This window comes from Corythoichthys intestinalis, chromosome 11, assembly GCF_030265065.1.
Source record: "Corythoichthys intestinalis isolate RoL2023-P3 chromosome 11, ASM3026506v1, whole genome shotgun sequence".
Lineage (NCBI taxonomy): Eukaryota > Metazoa > Chordata > Actinopteri > Syngnathiformes > Syngnathidae > Corythoichthys > Corythoichthys intestinalis.
The window spans coordinates 53,302,183-53,322,947 of NC_080405.1; the positions used below are offsets into that span (position 1 = coordinate 53,302,183).

Sequence of the window (20,765 nt, forward strand, 5' to 3'; positions counted from 1 at the left end):
GAAATACTGTATTAATATTTTTAAGTGACAAACTTGTGTACACATTAAATGTCAAAACTTGCAATTGGTCTCTTAATTATTTTATTGTGAAGGCAAAGTCAGCGAGCAACAGGTTTCATGACTAGCTTGACTTTTCCGCTTGTTTTTATTCCCTCGGGGATAGTGAATCTGGGCCTGTGACGTCATTTCCCCCTGGAAGCTTGGATTTATCCCCCCACGAACTTTTTCATTCTCTCACTTTTTCTGTTCTTTTTCTTGGACACGTTAGTAGCACCAAACAGGCCTAAAATGTCGCCGCCTTCAAGACGGCTTCAGACGAAGCCGGTCATCACCTGCCTGAAGACCCTCCTCATTTCCTACAGCCTCATTTTCTGGGTAAAGTTCGACCGACGAGTTGTTGTCGATGTGGATGGGGGACGGCAGGATAACGAGCTAACAACGAAAGGCTATATTTAAAAAATGCTAACAATCCCGAAATAAAACCAGGCCGTTTGCAGTCGTAAAGTCAATAAATTGACGTAAGGTATATTTAATATTTGTCAGAAACTTTATTGAATTTGTTACCGTGATGTGAACGACGATGACGTCACTAGTCATTTGTACAGCTGCGTCTATTTCACTTGTATTTCTTGAAATATTTGATATTTTTTAAGTCATAAAATTGAATTCAGATTTTTTATGACTCAACGAACATAAGTTATTCATTTTTCTAACAATTTCAATTACTTTTTCAAAAGTATGTTAGGTTAACAAGTCATTTCTTGAGTGCTGTTCAATTTTATTGAACTTTTTTAAAATTAAAATACAATTGTGTTAAAATTATTTAGACCCCTCTGTCTATCCTCTTTATCAATTTATTTCGTTTTTATTTAGTATTTTATTTTCTATTATATTATTTATTTTTATATTATATTTAATAGCAAAATTATTTTTATTTATATATTTATATTTATCTTTTATATTATTGTATTTAATATTTTATATTATATTATTGTTACTATTTATTTATTCATTATTATTACATTATATTAAAAAAATTAAAATCTTTTTATATTTGTATTTTTATATAACTATATTTTTATATTATTTAATATAATTTAATATTTATATTCAATTATTATTTATTATCATTACATTATATATATTTTTTATTTTTTATATTTATATTTTTATATGTATATTGTTCTATTTTTTATTAATTTATTTAATATTTGTATTATTATGATATTATTATTATTATATATTATTTATTTTATTTATTAGTATTTATTTAGTTTATCCATTGCTTGCTTTGCACTGCACTGCTTGGCACTCAAGAACCGAAGGAGAACAAATCAAGGTGCAAAAAGATAAAATAACGACCTTCAATCACAAGAGCACAATACCCAAAGTCTTTAAATTATTGAACAAAAAAGGGTGGAATGATTAGTTGTTCAAGCATCTGTGTTAAACTAAAAAGAGGAATTATAATTCTTTTTGTTTAAGAAAAAAGTCATTGACGTAAACAATCAACTTGTATATATATTGATCGCGTCAAAGTCCATTTCATTAACAGTAAGAGGGGGGGGGAATTAGCAAGACATGTTGACCTAGTAGACATGTTTTTTTGTTAATTTCCTCAAATTGAACAAGCTGTTCAATCCGAAAAAGTGAATGCAAGTTAAAAGAATGTATCACTATTGAAAGGACAATAAAGAGTCAAGGACATGAATAAAAAAACAAGTAACAAGTAAACAGTAGACTTGAATCTATGTTAAAAAATAAAACCTTCTACAAAGAGCCTTAAATCAAAATATATTTTAGTTTATAATAACATTAAAAGAATAGTCACGCTGGAACAATTGAAAGTTCATTTTGCTATTTGACTGTTTTTACTGGCCCTTGAATGTAAAAAGGAAAAAAACCTAGCTGATCTTAATCAAAACATTAAGAGCACTAATTTAATAGAACGCACACGAAAAAGGTCATGTTTGCTGTTGTTGCTTCTGGCTTTATCTTTTGCTGCAATCAGCCATCTGCGAGCAACACAAAGTTCACACTAAATGCTTTTATCAGTCGAATTTATGGCGACTGGTGCCATTAGTGAAACGTCTTCCCTCGAGGGAAGTGACATATGTGGCACTTAGCCGGAATGGTAACTCGTCAGCGCTGTCAATGGCAGCCAGTGAGTTAATACTTTTTTTTTTTTTTTTTTTTTTTTTTTTTTTTTTTTTTTTTTTTTGAACCTTTCCTGTTCAGCTGTTTGAAATGGAGAATGGAAGTATAAGTGTCCGGTTGGTCTGAATATTTTTAATGTTTCACATTGAGAGTATCCCATTGTGATCATTCAACATACCTCATTTATTATGACAAAGCAGCGAACAGGAAGGGGTTATGGGGTAACAGAAAAAAAGAAACACAAGAAAAGAAAGAAAAGCAATAACAAGAAAAACATTGAACGTCTACACTAACTAATAATTATGTTGGTGCTATCGTCAGCTAGATGTATATCCGGTTGACACCATGTGGGGGGGCCTGTTGACCAGGGAAAGAAGGGGAGGGGATGTGGGGGATACTATAAGCTAAGTGATTGGGAGGGGTAGAGTGTACACAAATCAGCACTGTGATCTAGAACCCATTAATCGTATGAATCCTTTGTGAGTGTAAGCCCATTGGCAACCGACCCTACGCCGCCCCACCGCCAATGCTTGCACTCACAACCAGTCGCACGCGAGCCCAACCAAACACGCGACAGCCAAGCAGATGAGCGGAAACGCCGCACGGGCGCCAACCCAGGGCCACGGCCCCCACCCAGCCGGCCTGGGGAAGTAGGCCGGGCAGGGGGGGGCAGGACAGCCCATCCTCCCGCAGCCTAGCAAAAGAGGCATCGTCCCCCAACCCCCCACCCCCCGGATCCTGGGCTCCCATCAACTGGCCTTCAGGGATGGGAAGAGGGGACGAGATTGACGGTGCCGGGATCAGTGATCAGGTAGCATAGAATAAGATTTCAACATATCCACACTTACATATGATTTACATAACACTGGGTTCCTCACCATACATTGCTAAATTCACTATGCTTCACCCCGCCTAATCACGTCTCAATTTGACTCCCCTTTCTCCTCAGTCTTCAGGCCATCCACATGGTGTCAACGGGTATACATAATAAGCTAACGATAGCACCACTATGATCATAGGTAGCATTGGCGTGTAACAACATATTTCTTGTTGTTGTTCTTCTCCTCGTCTGTCTGCTTCCTTCCCTTCTGTCCCCCCATAACCCTTTCCTGCTTGCTGCTTTCTCCTAATAAACAAAACTCATGCTGCAAAGATTAATCGATTTAACTCGAGTAATTCGATTAAAAAAAAGCTTCAAATCAAATTTTGCTTCGAGTATTCAGTTGAATTAAATTGGCGTTGTAATGGTTTGTTTTGAAAGTGTTTGCATTTAGTTTTGTTGATTTGGGTGGATACACTGCCCTCTTGTGGCAACGGTGAATATGACATAACTCATTTAACATGGCTGAATCCAGCTGCTTCCCGTTAAGACCAACATAAGGTATGTTTTTGTTTGAGTTAATGCTTTTTAAAGCATTCCTAATTTAGTTTATAGGTATATTTAGCCATTTTTTGTGGGAATATGGTTTTGACCGATTTGTTAAGAGCAGTGTAAAAAAACATTAGCATTGTATAGCATTTAAGCTAGCGGATTTTTGCTATGCAAGTTAGCTAATTGTTCTCTTGTTGCACTTAAATCCTCATTTATTTATTTTTTTCATTAATAAATATTTTTGATGAATTTTAAATTGAAGTGCAATTCAGCATAGTTTGAATAAACACTCGGGAATTTTATTCTGTATTCGCATTTAATGCTCATTTGAAAGAGCAATCTTAGCTGTTTTACATCACCTAAAATCAATTCTGCAACGCATTAAATCTAATGCGATTACTCGATTATTTGAACTAACTAGTTGATAGGCTACTAAAATAATCAATAGCAGCAGCCCTGAACAAAACATAATGAACCACCACAATAGGAATATATCAAACTCCCATGTGATACATTAAAACTGTTCAGACTAAAACTATTCTACGTGTCTAAGCAGCTGAACAGGGCAGGGACAGAAAAAGAAAAAACAAATTATTATTAAAAATGAATCATTTTAATGCTCCTCATCATCAGTTCACCGGCATGATTCTGTTGGCGGTGGGCGTGTGGGGGAAGGTCAATCTCGAGGCGTACATCTCGCTGTCGACCGACGAGACCACCAACGCGCCGTACGTCCTCATAGGCACCGGCGCCGCCATCATCATCTTCGGGCTGTTCGGCTGCTTCGCCACGTGCCGAGGCAGCACGTGGATGCTCAAATTGGTCAGGACGATGCGTTTGATGTTCGAAACAAACTTCTTTTAAACTCACTCTCATTCACTAGTATGCCATGTTCTTGACCGTGGTCTTCCTGGCTGAGCTGGTGGCTGGAATTTCAGGCTTCATCTTCAGGCACGAGGTGAGTTAGTGGTAGTGATCCACCTATAAGAGTTTTCAAAGGCTGGTACGGATTAAAAAAGACAAATAACCAATCAGCCGCTGTCTAAAGCCGATTTTGTAAGGTGATAATTTTTTTTACAGCTTGTTGATTATGGAAGCCAATTGAAACACTCATTATACAAACACGATACGATCACATGATCGGCCAATCAGGCCCTTTGTCAGCGGACTGTAATCGGATGAAAAGGATCGGGTTTTTAATTTAAAAAATATATTTATGTAATTTAAATTTTTTTAAGGGCTAAGTCACAAAATAATCAAATACAGTGGCATTTCCAAAAGAAACAAAAATAAGAAAACAGTAAACATTACAGCACTGTAACATGTTTGGTACTTTCCCTCAAATTTAAAAACAATTTTTAAATTTTAAAATTATAAATTTTAAATGTTGCATTTGACCACTGGGTTGGTCAAAAACACAAGTAACACAAATGATCACTCAAGCAATGAACATACCTAATTAGTGCAACGATTAATCGATTAACTCGAGTATTCGATTAGAAAAAAATATTCAAATAATTAATTTTGTGGCTTTGAGAATTCGATTAATTAAAGTGGCGTTGTTATGGTTTATTTTGAAAGTGTTTGCATTTAGTTTTATTAATCAGGGTGGATACACTGCCCTCTGGCCTGCCTCTTTTCACATGGCTGAATCCAACTGCTCCCTGTTAAGACTAACGTAAGCTAAGTTTTTGTTTGTGCTAATGTTTTTAATGCATTCATAATTTAGTTTATAGGTATATTTAGTTGTTTTTTGTGTCTGAACCATTTGTTAAGAGGATTCTTAAAAAAAAAAAAACTTTAGCATTTTATAGCATTTAAGCTAGCGGCCTTTTTCTATGTAAGTTAGCCAATTGTTCTTTTGTTGTACATAGATCCTCTTTTTTTTTTAATTTTTTTTTTTTTATTATACCGTTAGAGGCTCAGCTCAGGTATTTTGATTTTTCATGTTCCTTTTCCGATTACTCGATTATTCGAACTAACTATCCATCGATAAATCGACTACTAAAATATTCGATAGCTGCAGCCCCATACCAAATAGTTATCCTATTATATCAGCTTAATGTCCAATCTTAGAGGGGAAAAGTTCATAAATTGGTCAATCTTTAAATTTTGGTGGTAAGATAAAAACTTTTTTTTTTTGGGTTTGGATTTTTTTTTTCAGATTAAGGCGAAATTGGGTAGCGCGTACAAAAATGCAGTCGAGTCCTACAACAGCACAGAGACCAGCAGAACTGCAGTGGATGCAATCCAGAGGACTGTAAGTAGTAGTTCTGTCATTTTGACTGTTTGCAGTACCAAAATGATTGTAATTTATCAAACATAAAGATACTTAACTGAAGAAGTAACTGAGTAATACACATCCTTATCCTAATCAGGAAAATTTTTGTTTGTTTGTTACTCATCCAATATTTTCCACACGCATCTCATGCACATTTCCCTTGTGTCGATGTTTTGTTCGCATACAGTTGCAATGTTGCGGTGTGAAAAACTACACGGACTGGGTCGGCACGGACTACTTCAAAGAGGGGGGCATCCCTGCTAGTTGCTGCAAAGTCAACACCAATTGTTCCCCGGAGACCCTTAAGGACGTGGACAAAGCGAAGAATGAAGTTTACAATACTGTGAGTTTATGCCATGTTAGTGCGGTTGTTATTGCTTTTGTATTATAATTTGGGGGAATGTGGGAGCATGCTTGAGTGTCCTAAAGAAGAAAACCCCACGTAAAAGCAATATTTTATATTCTTACCCCGATAGGATGCTATTGCGTTATGTACAAACTAGGGCTGTCAAAATGATCGCGTTAACGGGCGGTAATTAATTTTTTAAATTAATCACGTTAAAATATTTGACACAATTAACGCACATTAAGCCTGTCGCAATATGCAATAATTCCATTTATCGCGCGATAAATAAAAATGAAGACTGTAATTTTTCTGCTGCGATTTATCGCCTTGCGTGCACGTGCACGCGCGCGTGCGCGGCAGACGTGCTGTTAAAAGTTCGGATTCCTCGTTACCAACTGCACAAAATGCATCTTCGTTTCAGGTCCGGCAAAAGCTAGCACCGGAGCCAATCGTTCCCATTATATCCTATTGTTCAACGTATACCGGCCGCGTCAGTGCTCCGGAGTGACTGTGGACCATCTATGTCGTGCCGGTGTTGTTAACGTGTGGGCGCTCCCGTCAGGAGTGACATTTCGCGGCGGCTATTTACAACGAAGTCTGCCAAAACATTGTTACCGACTTGGCTGCTACGAACAACCTCGCTTTGACAAGGAACAGCTGAATGAAATTAAGAGCGCTGTGCTTCAAGCTCGTCCTGTTTATGATAGTCGATTGTCATATGCTGGTGTTGTGTAGTAATGAGCAGACGTGACTTCAGAGGTGCTTGCTAACTTTTTTAATGCGCGCACACATTAGATATCATGAAATGGCAAACTAGATGAACTACGTCCTATCCCATTGGCTACGTGAGCCCAGAGTGATTATGGGACACGTAGTCCATATTCCACATCGATGAATTCTAAACTGTCATGACTGAATGGAAGTTAAGAAGGCCAAATCAATCCATACCAGTGATTATAGATAATGTTGCAAATATTGTTAATTCAGTACGTGACACAGATGGATTCGGACCACAAATAGGATGTCTTGCTCATGTAGTAAACCTAGCTGCTAAGAGAGCTGTAGCAATCAACTGTGTGCCCTGCCTCACTTTACAAACAGTAAAGATTGTTCTCAGCACTTTTATGCAAATTTTTTTCAGATCAGTAAGAAGTAAGCACATAAATATTACGCACTAAAATGCATGTTTATATGATGGCAATTTAATTTTTGCTCGTTAGCAAAAAAAAAAAAAACAACAAAAACAAAGAAACAAAAATATAATTCTTATTTTTTTACAGAGCATTAAATGTATTGAATCACATCGAAAATCGTGTCCCCCGTATCAAAAATCGTACCGAACCATGACCTAACTGTATCGTTGCATCCCTATGAAACACCATTGCAGAAGCTATGACGGGAAAAGTTGAAAAGTTTTCATTTGCCTAAATGCTTAAGTTATTAAGCGGAATTTTTTTTTTTAAACACATTTTATTTATTCTGTGTTTCTGTGCGGTATCAGTATTGTTGTTTTTTACTTAAGAGGCATAGTCTATTGTTTTTAGTTGTGATTTCTTAAAAAGTATTTTTGAATTTAAGAGTAAATATTTATCGCGTTTAAATGGGTGTACTTGTCTATTAATATATACTGTATTCGCACTGTGTTATTGTAAATTGGTTAAATAAAATTGGCGGGGCGCAATAATATCGCATATCGCAATAATTTATGAGAATAATTATTGCACACTAAAATTTGTTATCGCGACAGGCCTAACGCACATGCCCCGCTCAAACAGATTAAAATGACAGAACAGTGTCATGTCCACTTGTTTCTTGTGTTTTTTGTCTCCATCTACTGGCGCTTTGGTGTGACTGATTTAATGTGTTTAAGCACCATAATGTATTGTAATTATTGACATCAACAATGGCGAGCTACTAGTTTATTTTTTCATTGAAAATTTTACAAATTTTATCAAAACGAAAACATTGAGGGCTTTTAATATAAAATTTCTCTCACTTGTAGTCTTTCTATCCATGGATCGCTTTAACAATGTTAATGTTAATGCCATCTTGTTGATTTGTTATAAAAAAGAAATACTTATGTACAATATGTTGAATGTATATATCCGTCTTGTGTCTTTCCATTCCAACAATAATTTACAAAAAATATGGCATATTTTAGAGCTGGTTTGAATTGCGATTAATTACGATTAAGTTTTAAGCTGTGATTAACTCGATTAAAATTTTAATCGTTTGACAGCCCTAGTACAAACTATCCTAATACTCTTATGTAAAATGCGTCCAGTTACAATCTTTGACCTACTATATCTACAGGATGTCTACATATTTTGGTTTCTTCATCAACCACATTACTACTAATTGTTCTAATTTGTGAAAACAAGAACTACAACATTATACTATGTAGTTAGGACTTTTACTAGTGCCCCCTGCTGGTTGCATGGGCTTCCAGCTCAGCAGTAACGCGAGTGGGAGAAAATGCCTAACCCTCTTGATAACTACTGTAATTTACAGACAATAAAAGTCCACTTTTTTCCTCCGCTTTGAACCCTGCGGTTTATACTCCAGGTCGACTTACACATGGATTTCTGTCTTCAGTTGGGTTTTCAAAAGTATCTAAGTATCGGTACTGAAATGATAGATGTTGTGTCTGATAAGATATTGATTTGCAAAAGTATCAATACTTAGTTATTTGTTTTTGCAAGTTCACAGGTCACCAGAAATGTGCTGTCATGGAGTAAATTTGATTTTGCACTGTTCTTGATAGGAATGAAAGATAATTTTGCATTTTCCCTGTTAACTATTTGGTTGCCATTGACCGCGTTAGACGTCCAATCCATTTGAAGTGGGACGGTTTGCAGCGAATAGACATCATTCGCTGCCGACCCTCCCACTTCAAATGGATTGGATGTGTACTAGTGATGAACTCGTTTAAAGGTATTCCAAACAAGTAGAGCTGAAACGAATACTCGAGCAACTCGAGTAACTGGAGTTTAAAAACTGATCCGAGTAATTTTATTCATCTCTAGGAATCGTTTAATTTTGCCAGCTCTAAGCATCACGTTTTGCCCGGACTACTTTTAATGCGGGACAACACGCTGATGTCACGTGCGTAGAGGAAGAAGCTATAAAAAATATATAAAAAAACCTTTCTGCAGCCGACAGCCACTACAAACTACGCCGTCGTTGCTAAAAACTAGCCCGCATGATGCAGTGGTAGCAGGTAGCATCTGATGCGTCTCATAGATATCACATGTATGTTGAACTAGATGCGAAATGACAGAGTCAGCGGTGTTAGTTAACAGCCGTCATCTTAAAGCAGTACACTTCTAAGCGCTAATAAGATTAACGTTACTGTCACTCGCTCACGTACGTAACGTTAGCCCTGCAGAGGGCTAGGTTTCTATTAAGACCACTGTCGATGGGTGGCTAACGTGTCTTACGTACAGGCTTTTTTTAATCTGTGAAACATAGCGCTGTAGAGTGATGCGGGTGTAAAATGAAAATATGATAAATCTAACTGTCAATTTTAGCTCAGTAGTCATTGCTGGATAAAACACCAAGTAGCACTGGGCCCTAATGTGCTCCAATACAGCAGGTATCATACTGTAACGTTGACAAAGAGTCACCCGCTTCGTTAGGTTGCAATTATTTCTTTTTTGGGAACTTGTGGAACGACAACAACAGGAAGGCACGTCTCTTGCACTCCCGCACCTCTCTCACCCCCGCACGTCACGCGGTGCATTCAGGAGCGCATGCAAATATCCCCGCCATATTATAACCTGATATGTTACAATACATTTATTTTGAACACTGCAAAAACTCAACATCCTATCAGGACTTACAGTTTAGACTAACTTAAAACTTAACTAGAACTTAAAAAAGGCTTGACACAAATGGAAATTCAATTGAAACACGTGGGAAAAACACCTAACTTTTAAGTGATGTGTGTTACCAAGCGTAATGACATTTTAGGTAAGAAATGTATATATTTTTTTATAATATCCAGAGGTTGCGCTAGACATTTTCGTTGTCTGTCATTTTGACTGACAGGGTCATAAAAATCCGGTCATAATCTATTTTTACCAGTCACTTAAATTTTTAAAATGATAATGATGACATATTCAATAGTATTTAGTTTTCATTCATTTTTAATTAATATTGTAACGCTTGCTTGGCAGCGAAAAATTAGACACGGAAGTTGTATTTTTCTCCCTCTTTTTACTCTGCTTACCGCCAACAACACCAACAAAACAACTCCACTCCCAAAGAAAAAGAGGCAACTATATAGACCCCAATCACCAACGTCACACAATGATCTTAATTGTGGTTGTCAGCCCAAAATCTTCTAAATATACATTAAATGCATCTTACCAGATATAAAATGACTACTATATAGTCTGTGGTGATCGTTTGGTGCCCAGATTTCTTGTCGAATTACAGCAGTCCATCTCGCTCTCCTCTTCGGGTCTCTCAGAATACGGTAGAACTTCAAGTCTCTCCGTCTATCTTCTCTGTTACTGCAACCAACCGCCACACACGCCTTCGCCATTTTGATTATTAATGTTAACGAGCAGAAAAACATGCCATAATAGGAGGCATGTACGTAGCGGTAATGTGTAAACACGACGAGCTGACGGACAATATGGCTGCTCCAGTCAGTGGGCGGAGTTGTGACGTCATGTGATTGGGGTCTATAGACAAGTTTCTTGAGCGAAATATGGGCTTCGCACTTCCGGTCCGGTTGAGTAGCAGTGTATTAGCAGTGTATTGACGACGATAAAACTACGAAATCAAGCCAGAGCAACCCATTGAATCTTCAAAAATTGATTCAGCACGACCTAGATGACACGTAGATGAGATTGGATGGCAGTTCGTGTCACTTCGTTGATCATTCGTGGACAAAATTATTAACAACGGTCAGCCTGTGTTAACGTGAGGAATGGATTGATACTACGGCCATTAGTGACCAAAATGTGGTGAAATTACAAGCGACTGCAGAAGGGCTGACATGGATTGTTTTGTTACAAGGAAATGCTACAAGGTTATGTACATATGATGTAAACACAAATAGTATGTCTTTTTTTTTTTTATTGCAGGCATTGATCGCAATAAAACATTTAGACATAATTCCATGTCTTGTTTTATTTAAAACGATTGGTGCACTCCAAAACAGGTCATTAAATCACATTTATAAAAGTATTGCAAAAATAGCATACGAGAATGTGATATCAGACCGCAGAGCTCCGGAGCCTCGTGAACAAATAGCGACATCACGGAGGCCCTCGGCGGCATTTAGATGTGCTTTTTTCCCGTCCTCGGTAATTCCAGCTCCAATAGCATATATTTAAAGATGCTACCGTTCACAAGTTCGTAGTTGGATCACAGCGATCTCGGCGAACCACCGTCTGTCACAATTCCTGCCCTTTCTCTCGGCCTCTCCCGGGAGTCGAGCTGCCATCATCATTGTGGAACGCAAACGATATATGTTTGATATATGTCCATCAACGTACAAGCCAAGTTGTCTTCCTTTTTATAACAGCGTTTCCCAGCTGTAAACAAACGAATAAAAACTTGCAACACTTGGATTTATGCGGTGCATTCAAACACGATTAGCAACAGGCGGCTAGCAGCAGTAGCAGAAGCTAGTTGTTGTAAAAATGATTAAACTTCGTAATTACAATCATCATCGTAATATCAATAGCAAAGGCAACAAGTCGTTTCATGCGCCAGATTTTAGTTTTCGTATTTTTAGAGCACATTACCTTCAATAACAGCGGGGGCATGACTGCAGGAGCTGTCAGTTTTGTACATCTCCTTCCCTCCCTCCTGTATGACGAGTACGAGTACCCATGGTTTGGAAATCAACATGGTATGAAGCATGGAGGCCTTGGCTTGGTTCTCCACCCGCCTACATCAAAATAACATTCCCGGGATCTTGTATAAAAACCTTCCAACTTCGATTCCACCGCCATTGACTTCAATGGTAAACAGACGGAAACGGAAGGGGAAGGAAGACATAAGGAAGTAAACAGGAAGTACCTCGGAAACTTGTCTATACACAGGCGGCAATCTAGTCCACCAATTGGATAACGCGCTGGCACACCGGGTGCACCAATAAGAACTTCGCGTTGATGTGTCAATCACGGTGCTGCCGCCAGACCCCGGTGACGCTACAATATTCTGACAGAATAGCCAACGACGTCATGCATTAAGAGAGACAATAGCTAATTAATATGCTCACTCGCCACCCTGTGGTCTGGGGTGTGAATTGCAACCTGTCAAAATGACGGACGGACTTCATTTTTTTCCGTCACCGTTTTAAAAAACCGGTTAACGACGGAAAATATTCGGTTAACGCGACCCCTGATAATATCTAAAAGTTTTTGGGGTGAAAGCAGTGAATTGGTCTTTTTTTTTTTTTTTTTATTCTAGTCACATCTGAGAGGCAATTGTTGGCTGTTTTCAACAATGTACATCAAAAATAAAGACATCGATTGACTAAAAATTGTTCAAGTATTAGATTAAATATATTTTTTTCTCATGTATATTTATAATTCCTCTTTACCTAAAAAATGTTTTATCCGATTACTCGATTAATCGATAGGATTTTCAGTCGATTTCTCGATTACTAAAATATTCGATAGCTGCAGGCCTACAAACAAGTCAATGTTGTCTTTTTCTCTCTTGTACGCAGGGCTGCTTCTCTCTGGTGACTAATGTCATGGAGTCCAACCTGGGCATCATTGCTGGGATCTCGTTTGGAATTGCCTTCTTCCAGGTATTTGCCAATAATATATGGAAACACCAGGCAAGATGAACCATTGAAGGCGATAGACGTTTAATCTATTTGAACTTGGGTCCGGCTGGCAGTGATGATTCACTGGCAGCACCTCCAAATTCAAATGAATTCGACATGGTTCATCGTCAATGACGCTTGATCATTCAGTGACGGCTATTACACTGCTGGCCAAAAGTATTGGTATTACTGCAATTCTGTCAGATAATGCTAAATATCTCCCTGAAAATCATTGCAATTACAAATTCATTGGTTGTAATATCTTCATTTATTTTGCTTGCAATGAAAAACAAAAAAGCGAATGGAATTTTTAAAAATCATTGTCATTTTTACACAAAACTCCAAAAATGGGCTGGACAAAAAGTATTGGCACCCTCAGCCTAATAGTTAGTACCACAACCTTTAGACAAAATAAATGCGAACAACCGCTTCCGGTATCCATAAATGAGTTTCTTACAATGGTCTGCTGGTATTAAGGACCATTTTTCTTTGGCTAACTGCTCCAGGTCTCTGAGATCTGAAGGTTGCCTTCTCCAAACTGCCATTTTAAGATCTCTCCACAGGTGTTCTATGAGATTCAGGTCTGGACTCATTGCTGGCCACTTTAGAAGTCTCCAGTGCTTTCTCACAAACCATTTTATAGTGCTTTTTGAAGTGTTTTTTGTGTCATTGTCCTGCTGGAAGACCCATGTCCTCAGAGGGAGACCCAGTTTTCTCTCACTGGGCCCCTACATCATGCGGCAAAATTTGTTGGTAGTCTTCAGACCTCATAATGCCATGCACACGGTCAAGCAGTGCAGTGCCAGAGGTAGCAAAGCAACCCCAAAACGTCAGGGAACGTCCACCATGTTTGACTGTGGGGACCGTGTTGTTTTCTTTGAAGGCCTTGTTTTTTTTTTCTGTATGTTGATGCCTTTCCTGAAAAAGCTCTACTTTTGTTTCATCTGACCAGGGAATATTCTTCCAAAACGTTTTTGGCTTTCTTAGGTAAGCTTTGGCAAACTCCAGCCTGGCTTTTTTAGGTCTCTGGGTCAGAAGTGGGGTCTTCCTGGGTATCCTACCATACAGTCCCTTTTCATTCAGACGCCGACGGATAGTACGGCTTGACACTGTTGTACCCTCGGACTACAGGACAGCTTGAACTTGTTCGGATGTTAATCGAGGTTCTTTATGCTCCATCCGCATAATCTTTCCTTGAAATCTCTCGTTAATTTTTCTTTTTCGGTCACATCTAGGGAGGTTAGCCACCGCACCATGGGCTTTACACTTCTTGATGACACTGCGCATGGTAGGCGCAGGAACATTCAAGTCTTTGGAGATGGACTTGTAGCCTTTAGATTGCCCATGCTTCTCTATAATTTTGCTTCTCAAGTCCTCAGACAATTCTTTGGTCTTCTTTCTTTTCTCCATGCTCAATGTGGTCCACACAAGGACACAAGACAGAGGTTAAGTCAACTTGAATCCATTTTAAATGGCTCCAAGTGTGATTTAGTTATTGCCACTACCTGTTATGTGCTACAGGTTAGTAACAGGTGCTGTTAATTACACAAATTAGAGAAGCATTACATGATTGTTCAAAAGGTGCCAATACTTTTGTCCAGCGTATTTTTGGAGTTTTGTGTGAAATGATTTAACATTTTTTTCATTCACTTTTGTGTTTTTCATTGCAAGATATTACCAACAAAGCAATTGTAATTGCAACCACTTTCTGGGAGAAATTGAGCATTATCTGACAGAATTGCAGGGGTGCCAATACTTTTGCCCAGCACTGTAGGTGGCAATATTGCTGAGGTTCATTGTCCAGTGTGGAATACTGTTTTCTTGTCAAATTTTGTTAGACTGCAGCTTATAGTCCACACAGTACATTGCACTTCATAAAATATGCCTTTATACTCTGTTATTGCACACTATGCTGCTATTTTGCTTTTTTTTTTTTTTTTTAAAGTAGTTTAATGTCATCTGTAATTTTCAATTGCGCTCAGCTCATTGGGATATTCCTGGCCTGCTGCTTGTCTCGATACATAACCAACAACCAGTACGAGATGGTGTGAGAGTTCCGCCAACGAACTCAGGTAAACAAGCTCTGTTGAATCTTAATAAAACAAACAACCCAAAAGGTTTTCACAATTTCTTTGGCGGTTCTGTCTTCCAGGTGAGGTGGCGGGCTGCTCCCCGACTTAAACGACCGACCCTCCTGTGATTTTTAAGCCTTTTTTTTTTTTTTTTATCCGCACACACTACATGACAGAGGAACAGAAGGGAATATTACAAAGGGAGTTTGAGAGGAAAGTAGTTTGATTCAAACATTTCAACTTGTTTTCTTAGATAAAAAGAATAAACTTTTAAGCCTAGATGTTATTGAGTTGATGTTTTTCGTTCTCGAGTGTTTTAGTATTGCGTCCAAGTTTCTTGCCTTTAATTCATGCAAATGTCTTATTTGGTCATTTTAATAAAACGTGCATAGACAGATCGATAAGGGAATGTGTGTGAGGTTAATTGTGAAGGAAACCGCATATTGTATGCAAAATACCAATTGTGATAACCCACATTTTCATATCAGTCATCACCAGAGGTGGGTAGAGTAGCAAAATATCTGACTCAAGTAAGAGTAGCGTTACTTCAAGTATGGTATTCAGGTTTTTACGAAACTATGAGCATTTTCCAGTATTGATGTGTTCGAGTCCATGTGTAACAGTCTTGTTGCCAATATTGCTGTCTGACGTGTAAATGTAACTTGTATAATTGCTTTTACTATGTGGATGAATTTTAAAATAATAAATGAAGTCAAGTAAATTCCCTGTTCTAATGCCAAGTTTTTGTAATACAAATGTTACCAAATCAATCGCTTCAAAACTATGTGACAATTTCAGTGGATTTATGTACATTTTTTTTTTTTTTTAAAGGGGGGGGGGGGGGGTAACGTGGAATAATGTAGTTGCAGTTAGAGTTGTCCGATAATGATTTTTTCAAAACGATATCCCGATAAAATCCGATATCGATATCAAACAGATACCAATACTGTATGTATATCAGTGGTGTCCAAACTATTCCACATATGGCCGCAGTGGGTGCTGGATTTCATTCCTACCAAACAAGATGGCATCTTTTCACCAATCTGGTGTCTCACAAGTGTAATCAGTTGAGTGCAGTCAGGTGCTGCTTGTTTTAGCACAAACTTCATTGGTTAAACTGTCTGTGCTCGATTGGTAGGAACAAAAACCAGGACCCACAGCGGCCCTTGAGGATAGGTTTGGACACCCATACTGTATATGCTTTTCGTGGACTTAACATATTATTGCTACCGTAATTTTCGGACTATAAGCAGGGGTGAAAGTGGGCGGGAACGGTCAGGAACGCAGTTCTGGTATATGATTCAGGGCCGGAACGCAGTTCCGGTATACGGTGCTTTGATTCAGAAAACATGACGGCAACTGTCAAAACGCTATGTAAAGAAAAAAAATAAAAATACAAAGCTGCACACATGCATTTCATCTCCAAGAAGAAAACAATCTACCAACATCAGATTTACATACACCAGTGTTAACAACAAGCATAATAAAGTGCTTGTGTAGTGTAATCCATTTCCACCGATATTTATTATTGATTTTATTCCACGGACGGCATGGAGGTTTTCCCTGCTGCTGCAGTTATCTGAGTCTGACGATGACAAGTCACGCCCATGTGCGAATGCATGCATTAAAGCAAAATGCCTGGACTCATTTATCCGTTCAATTGGCTGACATACTGACATGTGATCAGCAGAGATAGCTAGCTAGCTAGCGCATGTTTTCTGGAACAGCAACAACAAGGAAAAAAGTTTTTTGAATTGATGCGACAAAAAAAGGGCGATGCAACAGAAAATGGATCAAATCTTTAAGAGCAAGGAAAGCGTTAAGGTGGCTCATTTATCATTTAGTTTTATTTGCTCTGATGGGGAGGTTCAGAACATCTTGGCTGTCAATGTGCACTTTGTGCATTTATGTTAGGCTACTTATTCATTTCCTTATGATTTAAAAAAGTCAATGTTTGCGCGATCTTCAAAATATATTCCATTTCACTCTGCATAATATAAGTCATTTGTACTTATTTCTCTGAATGTATGTTACTTATATCTTTATTAAAAAACACAACAAAAAGTAAATGTTTACACTATTTTCAATTTTAATTCTTAAGTAGTTAAAATTGAGTTTTGGCATTTAGTATGTGAGGAAATGAGGGAAAATAAAAATTAGGAGATGGAGGTTGGGGTTATAGCCGTTTTTGTTAACTTTTATTTTGCAAATCGTTTAAAAAATACAATTTTGAATGAAAATCAGTTTTTGTATGCTATACAAAATAACTGACCGAAAGTTTTCTTTGCATTTCAGTAGTTTTGTTTTGATCAAAGAAAACTTCTTCAATGAAAAATCAAGTGTTCAAATGCAAATTTTTCAATCTCAAATATTTTTTCGCATTCAAAGTTTTTCGATGATTGATTTTTTTTTTTTTTTTGATTGAAGTGATTTTTCTTTTTGAAAATATTTTTATTTGAAGCAACTTATTTTTTTAATTGAATAATAAAGACAAAATGTCCTTGCCAAAATGTGGCCCAAACAAAAATCATTATTTCAATCAAAAAACTTTTGACTCCAATCAAGGGGAAAAAAATCAAAGAAAAATAGTTTTGACATGCATTTTCATGAGTTTCAAATCTATTTTTGCATTCACATTTTTTTTTTGATTGAAGATACTTTTTTTTTTTTTTTTTGGTTGAAAATATATATATTGATTGAAGCAACTTTTTTTTATTGAAGCAACTTTTTTTATTTTTTTTTTATTGAAGCAACTTTTTTTGATTGAATAATAGACACAAATCTACCTCAATATGGCTCCGCTCAGGGGATACAGTTTTTGACTGGAGTAACTGCATTGGTACGACACCGGTGGGCGTACCATAATCAATGGATGACGATCTTAAAAAGTATTGCCTAAGCAGCTTGATTTAGAATTCCCCTCAAGAATGACGGGAAACATCATGACCCTGCGTTTCAGGGTCATCAACATGTTGTGCCCCCCCTGCCCCAGAAGTCAATTCCGCCTATGAGCGGCATCATAAGACTGTCATAGGACCAAATGAACCACCATGGAGCTTTGAACCAATTAGCTGCAAAGCTTCATTTGGCCACCACCGCTCCCTTGAGGGAGACTGTCAACCTCTGCTGCCACCTGCTATCAACACTGTTGTCATCCAACATGCCTCCTAGCATACATTGCAGAGCTACAGATGTAAATAATCACAATTCATGTTCTCTGCTAATTATGTCTTCACTTACTGTTCCAGTTGTTTCATTAATTGCTACTTGCTAGTTATGTTATTTAGTAATACTTGATTTGACAGTGATGCCATAAGATGATGCCATGTCATATTTATGACGTCAGGATTAATGAATGCTCATGACAGATGTCATTTTGTGCCATCCGGCAAATTATCTCACTTTTGGATGGATGTAAACGATCCGAGCTGGAGATAATGGAGTTGGTGACATTATTTGCCTGATGACACTAAATGACATCTGTCATAAGCATTCATTAATGCCAATGAAGGTGTCATGTCATAATTTTGATGGGCTTATAGTAGTCTTATGACGCCGCTGTCAAACAAAGTGTTACCTATTAACCCAAATTAACAAATAAACCGCACTGGACTATAAAACACAGGATTCAAAATTGGGGGGGAAGTAGCGGTTTATAGACTGAAAATTACTTGCTTTAATAATGGTAAATGTAACAACTTCAAGGTTTTCCTAATAAACATTCTGTGAAAAATAACGTCAACTGAAGTTATTGAAAACGTGCAAAAAATAATGTCCCTTATCAATATAATAAATTGAAATAAGCCAAAATATATTTTAAATAAGCCAAAATATATTTAATTAAATAGAAGGAATGATTTACAAATAGATCACATTTATACAGTGGTACCTCTACATACGATCACTTCGACACACGATCTTTTCGACATCCGACGTAAAATTTGAGCCGCCATTTGTTTCTACATCCGACGAGTTGCTCGAAATACGACGACATGACAGCACTGCAAACGAACGCACGGTGGATTTTCTTGTGTGAGAAATCAACACAGTTTTCAAAAAAGGTTGATACAGTTGGAGAAACAAGGAAAAAAGTAATGCTTACCTTTGAAATGAAGATGCAAGTTATAGAAAAATATGAGCTTGGGGTGCGCGTCCCTGAACTGGCTCAACAATACAGCTCCATGGTCCTCTTCCGACCACCGTTCGCCACTATTTATAAGTTAAGGTGACAATTATTATTGTGGTAACATTGCCAAGGAAATCGCCAGCTTCGTCACGTTTTTATCATTTATTTAAGAACTTATCCAACACAAAACGCCCATTGTCTTAAGCAGTTGACTGCTCTCAAGAAAACGAAAGTATTATCTCTACCGCACCGACCTATCTCACTATGACGTCAGCTTCGCGGTGCGTTCAGGGACAGTAAAAAGTGTCCGCCATATTAGAATCCAATTCGTTACATTATTTACAGGAATAATTATTAATTATTCTTCTTATTATTATATTATTCTGACTTATTTATTTATAACTCATTTGTTTTTCTATGTTTAATTGCCATTTGTAACAGTGCCAGCAGTATTTATTAAGAATTTAGTGTATGTTTTTAGGCTTTGGAACGAATTAATGGAATTATAATGTATTCCTATGGGAAAATCCTGCTCGACATACGACCATTTCGACTTACAAACAAGGTCCTGGAACGAATTAAATTCGTATGTAGAGGTACCACTGTACTTCTTACCCAAAAGAGCCACTCGGGGGCGACGAAGCAATACAAATACAGTACAGGCAGGAAATTATAAGTCATTCCAATGCAATGGCAATTCCCAAGATGTATTTTGCTGGCCTTTTGTACAGATTAATTATGTGTTTTATTGATTTTCTTAATTACTATTTCTATCTAGTTGTCCAGTATTTATATTTGATGAGTTAACAATTCATTATTTTTCATTTATTGTTTTATTTCTGCACCACCAATGTTTAGGGTCTTTACCTCAATTGACAAATACCAAGCATCTCTGGAGACATCTAGAGGTCATTCTTGGCATGGCTGATGTGCTAAAATGTAACCAGTCCATTCACAAAGGCTGCAGGCTTGTACTTTAATTCACAACCCAGCAATAAAAGTTGCGCAAAACCGATGCCCATATTTTTTAATATTATTTTAAATGCTTTTATCGGCCGATATTATTGGACAACTCTAGTTGCAGTAGTAAATTAATCCCAAAGTTAATCTGTTCATGAGTTGTTTTTTTTTGCATTTATTTTTTAAAACATTGGCTTGGCTTTCACTCTGGCGTGACGCCGCCTTGTCAGGGCTGACGAGTTCGGGTGGGGTGCCACACTAAACCACATAGTTGCTAACAGTCATATGCTATTGTTTATCCACATCTGGATTTATTACCATATTACCCCATTCATCCTTCACACAGCCGCTGGAAACAGAAATGTTGTTTAATCCAGCTGCAGGCAACTGGGAGATTGATTGATTGACTGACTGACTGACTGACTGACTGACTGACTGACTGACTGACTGACTGACTGATTGACTGATTGATTTTACGACACCGGTCCTCATGGGAAATGCAGTCTTCCTTAAGGCAAAACACTACCACTTTTGTCCACCGGCGTTGCTAAAATCGATCAAAACAGAAAAGTTACCAAGTGTTGCTTTAATTGAACAATAATAAACAACCAGTTTACATAAAATGTATGTAAATCAATTACATTTTTACCTTTTT

The 20,765-nt window shown here is 37.5% G+C and overlaps 1 protein-coding gene across 1 annotated transcript; it reads left to right on the top strand.

Annotated features, from left to right (window-relative positions):
• Positions 1–158: 158 nt before the first annotated feature.
• Positions 159–15,799, top strand: tspan6 (tetraspanin 6). The gene is made up of 8 exons (XM_057851108.1): positions 159–375; positions 4,163–4,351; positions 4,413–4,487; positions 5,694–5,789; positions 5,998–6,153; positions 12,851–12,934; positions 14,935–15,024; positions 15,105–15,799. Exons 1-7 carry the CDS (start codon positions 289–291, stop codon positions 15,001–15,003), a joined length of 756 nt encoding a protein of 251 aa, XP_057707091.1. The 5' UTR covers positions 159–288; the 3' UTR covers positions 15,004–15,024; positions 15,105–15,799.
• The last annotated feature ends 4,966 nt before the right edge of the window (positions 15,800–20,765 follow it).

Bases quoted from the DNA above. Each gene is read 5' to 3' on its own strand.
- tspan6 (XM_057851108.1), top strand. From the start codon at position 289: ATGTCGCCGCCTTCAAGACGGCTTCAGACGAAGCCGGTCATCACCTGC. The intron at 5,790-5,997 runs GTAAGTAGTAGT...GTTCGCATACAG, and splicing joins TGGATGCAATCCAGAGGACT to TTGCAATGTTGCGGTGTGAA. The intron at 12,935-14,934 runs GTATTTGCCAAT...AATTGCGCTCAG, and splicing joins TTGGAATTGCCTTCTTCCAG to CTCATTGGGATATTCCTGGC.